This window comes from Ascaphus truei, chromosome 1 (assembly GCF_040206685.1).
Source record: "Ascaphus truei isolate aAscTru1 chromosome 1, aAscTru1.hap1, whole genome shotgun sequence".
Classification (NCBI taxonomy): Eukaryota; Metazoa; Chordata; class Amphibia; order Anura; family Ascaphidae; genus Ascaphus; species Ascaphus truei.
In genome coordinates, this window is record NC_134483.1 from 554,440,087 (window position 1) to 554,453,307 (window position 13,221).

The 13,221-nt window shown below is 42.7% G+C and overlaps 1 protein-coding gene across 1 annotated transcript in view; it reads right to left on the reverse strand.

Moving 5' to 3' along the window:
- Positions 1-8,857: 8,857 nt before the first annotated feature.
- Positions 8,858-13,221, reverse strand: part of LOC142466781 (vomeronasal type-2 receptor 116-like) — an 89,664-nt gene continuing 85,300 nt past the window's right edge. The window contains exon 4 of the mRNA XM_075572228.1: positions 8,858-9,768. Within this exon, the coding sequence (XP_075428343.1) occupies positions 8,858-9,768 (911 nt within the window). The remainder of the gene's footprint in view (positions 9,769-13,221) is intronic.

Genomic DNA, 13,221 nt, shown 5'->3' on the forward strand with positions numbered 1-13,221 from the left:
CTTGTGGCTTCTTCTCTAGGACATTTTTTTCGGCCAAGAAAAATTACGACGTCGGGAACAGGGTACTCCTGGCAATCAAGCTAGCCCTACAAGAATTGAGACACCTCCTTGAGGGTACCACAGAGCCGGTAGCCATCCTCACGACCATAAAAAAATATTGTATATCGAGGGGGCCCATCGCCTGGGATCCCGACAAGCACGTTGGGCACTTTTTTCCTCCTGGTTCAACTATATGATCTCGTACATTCCGGGCACCAAGAATATCAAGGCTGATGCACTCTCACATCAGTTCTCTACAGAAGAGAGATCCGACGAGGTTACGGAAACCATCTTGCCTTCGAATTGCATAATTTCTGCCAATACGTTTGACATCCTGGATAAAATCACAGAAGCCCAGGCCACATTCCCGGGAGAGTAAAGGTGCCAGAAGGAAGTCTGTACGCCGCCCCACGATTTCGCCACAAAATCCTAGATTGGGGGCATTCATCCAGATCGGCTGGTCACCCTGGTTTTAAAAGGATGCTGGACTTAATCAAACGTACCTTTTGGTGGCCAAAGATGAGCAAGGACATTCAGGACTTCACGAAAGCTTGACCGGTATGCGCACAGAGTAAGTCCGCCCGACACAAACCATCAGGGCTTCTTCTGCCACTCTCCATCCCCGAACACCCTTGGAAGCATATATCCATGGATTTCATAGTAGAACTCCCACCCTACAAAGGGGTGAATACGATCCTCATATTAGTGGATAGATTTTCTAAGCAGGCACATTTTGTACCACTCAAAGGTCTTCCCAATTCGGCCACCTTGGCCAACGTATTTTCTAAAGGCTACACGGTATTCCTCTCACTATTGTCTCAGACAGGGGCACACAATTCATCTCTAAATTTTGGCGAGCGTTTTCTCAGAGACTTTGCATTTCCCTCCTCTTCTCCTCAGGCTATCACCCACAGACCAACGGCCAAACGGAGAGAATGAACCAGACCCTTGAGCAGTATCTGAGATGTTTCGTCTCTGAATCTCAAGACAACTGGGTGGACCTATTACCCTGGGCTGAGTTTGCGATTAATTCGCTGAGGAATGAGTCTATGCAAGAGTCGCCGTTCTTCATTAATTATGGGTTCCACCCCAGTCGCCTTCCCTTCTCCTCCATCCCTTCAGGATTGCCTGCAGCTGATGTTCAAATTTCTAATCTACAAGACTCTTTGAAGAAGATCCAAAAGGCATTGCAAGGGGGCCATCTGAAAACAGAAGACTCAAGCAGATCGGCACCGGAGTATAAGCCAGGGGACAGGGTCTTGCTTTCCTCCAGGAATATCAAACTTAAGACTCCTTCTCAGAAGCTGGCGCCTAGATTCTTGGGCCCTTTCAAGGTCCTCGAGCGGATCAACCCGGTTGCCTATCGGCTTTTGCTGACCCCTGCCATGAAGATACCCACATTCTTCCACGTGTCCCTCCTAAAACCTTTTTTCCAGAATGCACACTTTCCAGACCATCCTCGCAGACCCAATCCGGTCATTGTACAGGGGCAACAAGAATTTGAGGTACAATATATTCTAGACTCTCGATTCTCTTGTGGCAAACTTCACTTCCTCGTTCACTGGAAGGGGTATGCACCAGAGGAACATTCGTGGGTACCTCACCACCACATCCACCACTCAAGCTCTACTTAAACGGTTCCACTGGAAGTTTCCTCACATACCTTGGGAGGATCGTCCGGAGTCCAATCCTTAAGCACACCCCCGCACCACCTCTCCCTCCTATAGGTCCACCCACGTATATTACCCCAGTCTGCCCTCTCCTTCATCACTCTGCATAGTTTCTTGTGGCTCTTGCTGTTGGAGTTCTATGCCTGGCTCTCTTGTGTGTTTCAGCTCTCGCTCCAGTTCCTTCCCCCGTGTGCTACCTTTGGACTTGATCTCAGCTCCCTTTTGACTACGTGTACCTCTCTACCTCCTGGACCAGGCTTTGGACTCTACTACGCTGTTCTCTCCTGTCCTCGACCTATGTCTTCTGGATCTCACTACACGGACCTCTGGTGCCCTGGACTCGGCAAGTATCTGGCTAACCCTTTCTCACCAGTCCCGGCAATGCACCCTACCACACTCCGGGCACGCCCTCACTGCTGTGGGTGCGTGTTATACCCTTACCCACCTCGGTACTGGGGACTGGCCAGGTCTGCGGGCAGTACAGCGTTACAGGAACACTCCATGGGGTGTAAGAATTGAGCAAGGAAATACCGAACTCTCTGTTAATTGTTATAGCGGTGCTTAAACCTGACCTGTTTGAACACTCACCACAGAAGAGCGGATGGCTCTTAGATTCTCCCTCTTGTTTGTGGAAAAGCATTTTCACGCTGTCAAGAGTTATAATGCTTATATGGGGGGACTTGACCACTAGGTGGCTCCCAAGCGTTCCATTGAAAGAGCTAAGAATCCTAACTCTGTTACGGATCTAGCTTCTCAGAACTGATTCATGCTAGGCAACTACTACATTATTGCTTCAATTTCATTTGCTGCAGTATAGGAGCTTTGTGTTGAATAGTAACAGTGTTACTACTATACCCCACCACGGTGGGCTATTGTATATTTACACACTAACACTGTTCTACTGTACTGCACCGACACACTTTATTCGAGCAAATACCCGGTATGTACCTGGCAGATACCTGGAATGCGCCACTCCTCACCTCTGACAAGCCCCGTTGCATTTGCCTTCCCAGCCTGGGTTCATGCCTGGCTGATGGGTGGCTGATCTGTTAAATGATAATGATTAGGATTTAATAGGCTGCAATGCTTCGCGTGTCTACCAGATGGCATAAATTCATGAATTGTAATGCAGTATATATATATATACTGTGCAGTATTGCAGCCAGCGGGAATAAAATGCTTCAATCCCTGCTTGGAAAATAACTCAATGCACTCGGGCAGAAAACAGTCACAAACCTCAATACACCCGGGTATACCCGAATTCGTGGGACTAGCCAAGCTCGAATAAAGTGTGTCGCCAGTGTACCAGCAAGACTATACATTGTTAGTGCTGGCTATTCTCGCAAATTAGTCACTAGACTCACAATACAATAGGGTCTACAGTTCTACTTTTAAACTTATTTAATTTATAGATATGTGTTATTAAAGTTTCTTTTTAACTGTACACTTAAGTTCAGGTTCGCACTGATCACACAGAAAAAATTATATATAACAATTCTGTACTGTTGTGCACCATTAAAGGGATACTTTTGAGTGGATTGTGCCTCTGACACAATCCATCATTCTACCTTTTGCTATTGTCCATTCCCTGGCAGCACACATCCCTTGCCCCCAGCCCTGGGGTTAGAGCGAGGTTTCTCTCCTTTTCCCTATGTCTACATACTATGTACAGAGAATCATGTGGTTGAAAGATCTTATTTATACCAAAAACAGTATTTAATTGGATACAATTTACTTAATATGAATATTTACAGTAAAAATAACACAAAAACCCCACCCTCAAAAATAACTTAATAATTGTTTCAATTAAAATCATGTTTGTGGTTGGAGTTTCCACCAAAAATCTAGTAGTTAACCAATTAATTAATTAATATTCCAACCACACTGCTCTTTTTTTTGTCACGAGTATATTTCTCCCTAGACAAAGTTTAGTATGTTCATTTATCTATGCCATCCTCAAATAACAGCCCGAAATAGCCATCAATTGAATTAATTAAAAAATGTTCGTATAATAGTTACATGTGTAAAACTAGTTGTAGCAATGTAATTTTATCATAAAGATTATATGGATTACATGTAAATTTGTATCAATCTAGCTAAATATGTGTTAGAATTAGATCCATTGGAAGTTTTGTATATTGCATTTAATCATCATGTGTATAAAATCAAGTAATTACACAGCGTCCCTACGGATTGGTTAATGAATATATTTAAACCCTTCCGGTCCAGTCGACCAATATCCCCTGAAGAAATCAGCGTAGTCTGAAGAAACGCGTAGGTTACGTGTAACCATTGTAAATTTTAAGTGCTCACAACTAGTGCCAGCTGGGAGAGTGAAGCTGAACTCCGCTCCGGGGCACCGGGACTTTCACATCCAAGTGAACCTGTGCCATAGAGCTGGGATTTGCCGGAGGACCCTCCAGTGTGTAACACCATCAACAGAGGAGTGACGTCATTCCGGAGCATCCCCAGTGGAGCAGCAGCGCCGCGGCGTCGACACACAGCGGTTTTGGAGCATGAGTTTCACTCACACAATGCCTATCTTCTTTGGATTCTTGTGAGTTTTGAATCGTCTTGTCCATGTTTTATTAAGTTTTACTTACGTTAATACACTGAGATCGGGAGCTTTTTCTTCTCTTTTTTTTTCTTCCTGTGTATATATATATATATAGACACTGCAAACCGGGCAGAGTGAGACGCGCTGCAGACCGGAGAGGAGAGAGCGCTGTGACGTCATCGGAGGTTGAAGTCTCGCGAGAATTGGAGCCGGAGCACGTGACGCGGAAATAAACCAGGCTAACAGCAGTGCAGTGGACCGGACACCTTACTCTACGAGTGTGAGAGACTCAATTCAAACTCTCAACTGCTTGATATTATTTCACACCATGTGAGTGAGATACTGTTTGTTATTTTTTAGATAGTTTTTACAATAAAAGGTTTTACACTATCTCTGTTCCATTGTCCCTCTTCCCCCCCCCCCCCCTCCCCGGTGAGCTCTATTCTATGTTAAGGAGACACGCAGCTGCAGATGAAAAGGTGACCCCTGAAGCAAGCAGCACACGTGGAGAGTCTGAGATCCATGCAAACAACGAGGAAATACCAGTACCAGTGTTCCTGAATCCCAGTGGTGGATTAAAGGCTTATATTTGGCTGATTAAGTGTAAGTGTATATCTTACCACCTTAACTCTGATATTAACAGACATACTGCCCTATGATATTTTCCCTTTGTCTCTTTCCTGGCTTTTTTGCGCCTAGGTCATCTCTTCCCTACATTATCCATTGCGGCAAGTGTGGAGCCGCAGACCTAATTGGCTGCATTCAAGCAAGAATAGATTGTAAGGTATAACACCTCCTGTTTGACTGATTGGCCAGGGGTAGTTAATATTTTTTACTACAATCCCACTAAGTGTTTGGAATCTGCGCTGATTGTAATCTGTTTTATATAAATATATATATATATATATATATATATATATATATATATATATATATATATATATACATATATATATATATATATATATATATACAGTGTTCGACAAACCTATACATTTGCTCGCCCCGGGCGAGTGGATTTAACCCCCGGGCGAGTAAATATTGGCCCAAGCAGCACACGTTTGGTACTAGGTGGCGAGTAGATTTTTTTGTGTGGCGAATAGATTTTTTGGTGATTTGTCAACCACTGTATATATATATAGCTAAAATACCAAAGAGATCTAGTATAAAAGTACAGCATAATTGTTGAAAGAGAGGGTAATTTATTGGTCTAGATTGCAGACAAAAGCCCAAAGTTTCAGTCCCACTGGAATGTCTGCATTCTGGACCAATGGATGACCCTCCTTCTTCACCGCTAAAAATATAAAAAAGAAACATATACAGTATATAAAATATAAGATATATATATATATATATAGAAGCAAAACTGCCACACACCGTGTGATATGCCTATGATGTGGCGTTTGTGGTGCATGGTAAAGGGAGGGAGGCAATAAGTCCAGATAAATCACTAAAGTTATCTAGTATACCAGCACAGCACAGCTGATGAAAAAGAAAGGTCATTCATTGGTCCAGAATGCAGATTTTCCAGTCGAGAGATTCCCATGCGCCAAAACAGCGGGTTTTTTTGAAAGTTGAAAAATATGCCTCTGCGCAAATAGCAGAGAATCAGCTTCAGAAAAACCAGCCCGGAATATTTCTAAGTACTGCTTTTTGCGGCCTAGTTCTGAGAACTGAACATAGCGGTCACAGCTGGGATTTCAAGACGATTTTAGTTCCAGGACATTTGGAGCTTTGTCCCGGTCAAGAAAAATCACGGCCTCTGGAGAGAAGGGAGCGGTGGCGTCTGGAATTTCATGCCGATTAGGGTTCCAGGACATTTCGGGCTAAGTCCCGGTCAACTAAACACTCTTGTTCTAAGTGGCATTTTGCTGGGAAAGTTTTTTCCCTAGTTCCTAAGTAAGTGAGTCTCTTCTTTTGTACTTTGTGTTTAATTGTGTGTTTGCCTTTTCCTGCGAATAAATATACAATTTTGGTTCACTTTACCTGTTTCGCTCAATGTTTGATCCTGGTAAAAAGGTGTAAACGCCTGGTCTCCCGTGACATGTAGTATATAACTTCATACTCTTGCTCAGTATAGAAAGGGATTATGGGTAAGGGACTGTTTCAAGAAAATGTTTATCCTTTAAAATTTCTTAAACTATTGTTCTCCTAAAACAAGGGTAAAGCTTTGTTTCTTCTACAATTCTGACACACCCAGTCGACTAGGACTTTGTATAAGGAGTTAGAAAGAGTAAATCCAATGTAATGTTTCTATAAGCTCGAAAATAAAAAATCCAATCAGGGTTTGTCTCAGTATAGAATTTATTCTGCTTCTCACAAGCAGGGAAACCGCACGACGAATGAAACTGTTACAAACAAATATATGAGAGCAGTCAAACTTATACTTTAACTTATCCAGTGGTGGATTAAAGGCTTATATTTGGCTGATTAAGTGTAAGTGTATATCTTACCACCTTAACTCTGATATTAACAGACATACTGCCCTATGATATTTTCCCTTTGTCTCTTTCCTGGCTTTTTTGCGCCTAGGTCATCTCTTCCCTACATTATCTATTGCGGCAAGTGTGGAGCCGCAGACCTAATTGGCTGCATTCAAGCAAGAATAGATTGTAAGGTATAACACCTCCTGTTTGACTGATTGGCCAGGGGTAGTTAATATTTTTTACTACAATCCCACTAAGTGTTTGGAATCTGCGCTGATTGTAATCTGTTTTCTATATATATATATATATATATATATATATATATATATATATATATATACAGTGTTCGACAAACCTATACATTTGCTCGCCCCGGGCGAGTGGATTTAACCCCCGGGCGAGTAAATATTGGCCCAAGCAGCACACGTTTGGTACTAGGTGGCGAGTAGATTTTTTTGTGTGGCGAGTAGATTTTTTGGTGATTTGTCAACCACTGTATATATATATAGCTAAAATACCAAAGAGATCTAGTATAAAAGTACAGCATAATTGTTGAAAGAGAGGGTAATTTATTGGTCTAGATTGCAGACAAAAGCCCAAAGTTTCAGTCCCACTGGAATGTCTGCATTCTGGACCAATGGATGACCCTCCTTTTTCACCGCTAAAAATATAAAAAAGAAACATATACAGTATATAAAATATAAGATATATATATATATATAGAAGCAAAACTGCCACACACCGTGTGATATGCCTATGATGTGGCGTTTGTGGTGCATGGTAAAGGGAGGGAGGCAATAAGTCCAGATAAATCACTAAAGTTATCTAGTATACCAGCACAGCACAGCTGATGAAAAATAAGGGTCATTCATTGGTCCAGAATGCAGATATTCCAGTCGAGAGATTCCCATGCGCCAAAACAGCGGGTTTTTTTGAAAGTTGAAAAATATGCCTCTGCGCAAATAGCAGAGAATCAGCTTCAGAAAAACCAGCCCGGAATATTTCTAAGTCCTAGTTCTGAGAACTGAACATAGCGGTCACAGCTGGGATTTCAAGACGATTTTAGTTCCAGGACATTTGGAGCTTTGTCCCGGTCAAGAAAAATCACGGCCTCTGGAGAGAAGGGAGCAGTGGCGTCTGGAATTTCATGCCGATTAGGGTTCCAGGACATTTCGGGCTAAGTCCCGGTCAACTAAACACTCTTGTTCTAAGTGGCATTTTGCTGGGAAAGTTTTTTCCCTAGTTCCTAAGTAAGTGAGTCTCTTCTTTTGTACTTTGTGTTTAATTGTGTGTTTGCCTTTTCCTGCGAATAAATATACAATTTTGGTTCACTTTACCTGTTTCGCTCAATGTTTGATCCTGGTAAAAAGGTGTAAACGCCTGGTCTCCCGTGACATGTAGTATATAACTTCATACTCTTGCTCAGTATAGAAAGGGATTATGGGTAAGGGACTGTTTCAAGAAAATGTTTATCCTTTAAAATTTCTTAAACTATTGTTCTCCTAAAACAAGGGTAAAGCTTTGTTTCTTCTACAATTCTGACACACCCAGTCGACTAGGACTTTGTATAAGGAGTTAGAAAGAGTAAATCCAATGTAATGTTTCTATAAACTCGAAAATAAAAAATCCAATCAGGGTTTGTCTCAGTATAGAATTTATTCTGCTTCTCACAAGCAGGGAAACCGCAGGACGAATGAAACTGTTACAAACAAATATATGAGAGCAGTCAAACTTATACACTATTCATTACTACTTACTACTGTAGGTAGTTTTCTCTCTCTCTCTCTCTCTCTCTCTCTCTCTCTCTCTCTCTCTCTCTCTCTCTCTCTCTCTCTCTCTCTATCTATCTATCTATCTATCTATCTATCTATCTCTCTCTCTCTCTCTCTCTCTCTCTCTCTCTATCTATCTATCACTCTCTCTCTCTCTCTCTCTCTCTCTCTCTCTCTCTCTCTCTCTCTCTCTCTATATATATATATATATATAATATATATATATATATATACATATATGTATATATATATTGTACGATATTCCTTCTGTGCTCAGTTAGTCAACTCATCACAGCTAGAGCCTTGGACAGATTAGGCTCACTCTGTCTGCACAGATAGAGACATGAATAAACATTAAGGATGACAATGTGAAATGTAAGCTTATTTCATCTTCTACATCTTAGCATTAGATCTCCCCATCAAATATTCTCTAGTGTTTTGTTCTGGTTTCAAAAGGATGACATAACATTTGGGAATAAATATACATCCAAAAAGCCCTAAGCCAGAAGCTAACATTGCAAATATCTCAACAGTCACCATATATTTGCCTTTTGTGCTCAGGTAGGCTGGGATGAAGGAAACCCAAACACTACAGAACATAAGCATGCTGAAGGTGATGTACTTGGCCTCATTGAAGCTGTCAGGTAATGTCCTAGCCAGGAATGCTACAATGAAGCTCACAGCTGCCAGAAGTCCCATATAACCAAGGACAGAGTAGAATGCAACCAAAGAGCCTTCATTACATTCAATGATTATTTTCCCAACCTCCGAGTTCATGTTAACATCCTGGAAAGGAGCAGAGATGGTCAACCAGATCACACATATCATAACTTGAATAAATGAGCTCACTATGACTATACCATGAGCTATTCTGGGTCCCACCCACTTCTTCAACCTGCTCCCTGGCTTGGTGGCTGTGAAGGCGATGACAACCATAACAGTCTTGGCCAGTACAGAAGACACAGCCACAGTGAAGATAATACCAAAAGAGGTTTGTCTGAGTATACAGGTTACATCCATGGGACGTCCTATGAAAAGTAGAGAGCACAGGAAGCTCAGCATGAGGGAGCAGAGCAGAACAAAGCTGAGGTCCCGGTTATTGGCCTTGACGATGGGAGTGTCCCGATATCTCACAAAGAGCATCATGACCATGACAGTCAGAAAGGACAGAAGCAAAGAGAGGAAAGATAACAATTCACCCAGAACATCTTCAAGAGATAAGAAATCTGTAACTTTGGGGATACATCTGTTCCTGTCTTCATTGGGCCACTGATCCTCCAGGCATGGTGTACAGATTTCCATATCTGGGGAAACATTAGTAATACTCAGATCTTTCAGAAACATATTTAGCGTGTATTATTGTACACACTCTAGTACTGATAGTACTGAGTTTCTTGGTGAGTAGCACATCAGAAAAAATGTGAATAAATATTTGGGAAAATTAATCATATTTGGGAATCTCTCACTGTCATTGAACAAATTTTTGAATTGAAATATTATTTATATAGTATATATGAAATTGAATAAATATGGCAAGCTTTTTAATCTAAATGTTTCACAAATTTGCCTTTTTAATCATGGGTGTGATGGTAGGGGTAGCCTTCATAATAATGGTGAGGCCCGGCTAGCTAAAACCGTGGTTCCCCGGCGGCTTATCAGCACTATAAGCCGGGGACAATGTGTGTGTTTTCACCCTCTATGTGTTTTAGGTACAGAACTGGGACATCATCAGCGGGACTTTAATGGTATGTACTCGGGGGGGGTGGGGTGGTGTTCAAACAGGGTTAAAAGTAATATATAAAATGTTCTGGGACAAAGTTATTGGTTTTCCCATAATTTTACGCCTGATTTGCGGATACGCGTTTGCATTTTAATCCCGTTATGTTTCCCTGTTAATATTGCCCAGCCAGCATGATATTGAAACTTGCATTAAAACTTGGCATCCAAAAGCCAAGTTTTATCATCCAAACTCCCAGCCAGGTTAGAGAAAGGTATGTGTTTTAACATATGTATTCATCTCTATGCAGGCAGTCCCGGGAACTTGATTAGCCGGGATCCCTGCATAGAGATAGTGGATCAAAGGGGAGGATGGGAGTAGCGAGGTGTCGGGCATCTGATTGTATTGTATGTCTTTATTTATATAGTGCCATAAATGTACATAGCGCTTCACAGTAGTTTTTATTTATTTTTTATTTATAAAATCTGTTACCAGGAAGTAATACATTGAGAGTTACCTCTCGTTTTCAAGTATGTCCTGGGCACAGAGTAAAACAAATAATACATGGTTACAAGTACAGTTACATAAATGAACAAGGTATACATTATATACAAGACATTGCGTGCACAGTTAGAGATAATATATATTATGGGCGTATGTAACAGTTACAGACCAGATTAAAGTGTGAGACAGCCTTAGTTTTGAAAGAACTTAAGCTGGTGGTGGATGTGAGAGTAGGTTGTTACAGTTTTGGGGTGCACGGAAGGAGAAGGAGGAACGTCCGGATACTTTGTTGAGCCTTGGGACCATGAATAGTCTTTTGGAGTCTGATCTCAGGTGATAGGTGCTGCATGTGGTAGGGGTGAGGAGCTTGTTCAGGTAGCTGGGTAGCTTGCCCAGAAAGTATTTGAGGGTGAGACAGGAAAGGTGAACTTTGCGCCTAGACTCTAGTGATGACCAATCTAGTTCTTTGAGCATTTCGCAGTGATGTGTGTTGTAGTTGCATTGGAGAACAAAACGACAAATTGAATTGTAGAGGGTGTCAAGTTTGCTAACGTGGGTTTGAGGAGCCGAGCCATACAGTATACTATGTCTCCATAGTCAATAATTGGCATTAGCATCTGCTGTGCAATACGCTTTCTGACAAGGAGACTTAGGGAGGATTTGTTCCTGTAAAGTACCTCTAGTTTGGCATACTGCTGCGGCCAAGTTTATTCGAGCATTTGCCCGTTCTTGGCCGCAGCAGTAGCCTGGCGCGCGCCCGAGAGTGACGGGCGCGCGCCGAAGCAGCGAAAGAGCGCCCTCCGATCGGGGCGCTCTCCCTACCGCTGCCGGGTCCGCCGGGTCCCCCGGAACCCCCTGCCGCTGTCCCGCGATCGCGGGACACCAGGGATCCCTCGGGGAGCCCCTGGACGCGCGTGCAGGGGGCGCACGCTCCCGAAGACGCGTGACCGCGCGTCTATGACGCGCGGCACGCCGAGGGGCGGCCACTAGCAAGCCGGGAAATCTCCCGGCTTGCGGTACCGGCCACACTCGAATAAAGTGTGTCGGTACTGTAGGTCTTGGTTGTCAGGGTATCGATGTGCATTCCGAATGTTAAGTGGGAGTCAAACCATAAGCCCAGGTATTTAAAACTAGTGACAGGTGTTAGGGTAGTGTTAGCGTTGGTTCTAATTAGGAGCTCAGTCACTGGAAGCTTTACAAATTTAGTCTTGGTCCCAAATACCATTGTTACAGTCTTGTCAGTGTTTAAAAACAGTTTGTTTTGGGAAATCCAGTTTTCGAGTCTCAAAAAGTCAGACTGAAGTATGTGTTGAAGGTCAGAGAGGCTATGGCTGTGTGCATATAGAATTGTGTCATCTGCATACATGTGTATTGAGGCTTCCTTTCAAGCTGTTGGAAGATCATTAATGAACACAGAGAAGAGTAGGGGCCCCAGAACAGAGCCTTGCGGGACACCACAGGTGATATCCAGAGGGTTGGAGTTAGAGCCTGAGATGGACACATGTTGGGATCTTCCTGATAGTAGTAGTAATACATATCATATAAATAACAAATAATGTAAATAACAGGTCATGGAAATAAGTGCTTCAGACATAAAAGTAACATTAAGGAAGAGGAGTCCCTGCTCCGAGGAGCTTACAATGTAATTGGTAGGTAGGTGAACATATAGAGCATGGTTGAGCATGAAATCGGGGATAACCAGGTCCCGAGACAAAGGCTTCCCGTGGGGGAGACTCTTTTTTCTCCCAGACCCTGTGAAGCCTACCCAGCGGTAGGTGTTGGGCTGGCAAGGGGAAGCCATTGCTCGTAGGCGCAGTTCCAATTTGCCAGTTCCAAAAGGCTCACCTAAAGCACCAAATATGTTTAGTGAGGCAAATATTATTAATAATGTGAGACTAAACCAACCTCAATTACATTGTGTCCTAATGTTGTTATATCAGCAATTAGCATCCTCTATAATAATCCCCTGTAATACAAAAACCTAGAAACCAAGGTAAGTGGGAGTGTGAAATTACTGCTTTAACCCTTTGGTGACTAAGATCACTGTGACGTGGGGTGCTATGGTATCTCTGGGCTGCACCCTGCAGATACAACCCACATCATAGGAACATGTATATAAATGTATTATTGCTGTGTTCCCCCTGTGAATGTATGTTCCTGCCCCTTCCTATGTGTTTGTATTGTATTGTTTGGGGTCTAAGTGGGATTGGACCCATTCCCTAAGTAGCCTGTATGGGGTCATAAGTCAAGAATCGTTGGGGCTAGAAACTAGTTTCTGGTACCGCCACGCCTTGCTAAAAGGGGCAAAACATTGTGGGGAAAACCCAGAGTCTCGGGGAGCGCATTCCTGGTAATCAAAAAATATTATTTTTGCTGTAAAGAATCTGTATTATATCCCTTCCCCTGAAAAGCACCAATCTGCTAAATTGCCCTAACTTCAGTTCTGAAGGTCCTAGAAACTCCCCTCCAGGGTCCCTCGATAGTGGACCCTGGTAGCCAGTAAGACAGTCTACCCCAACAAATCCTAATCCTTTAG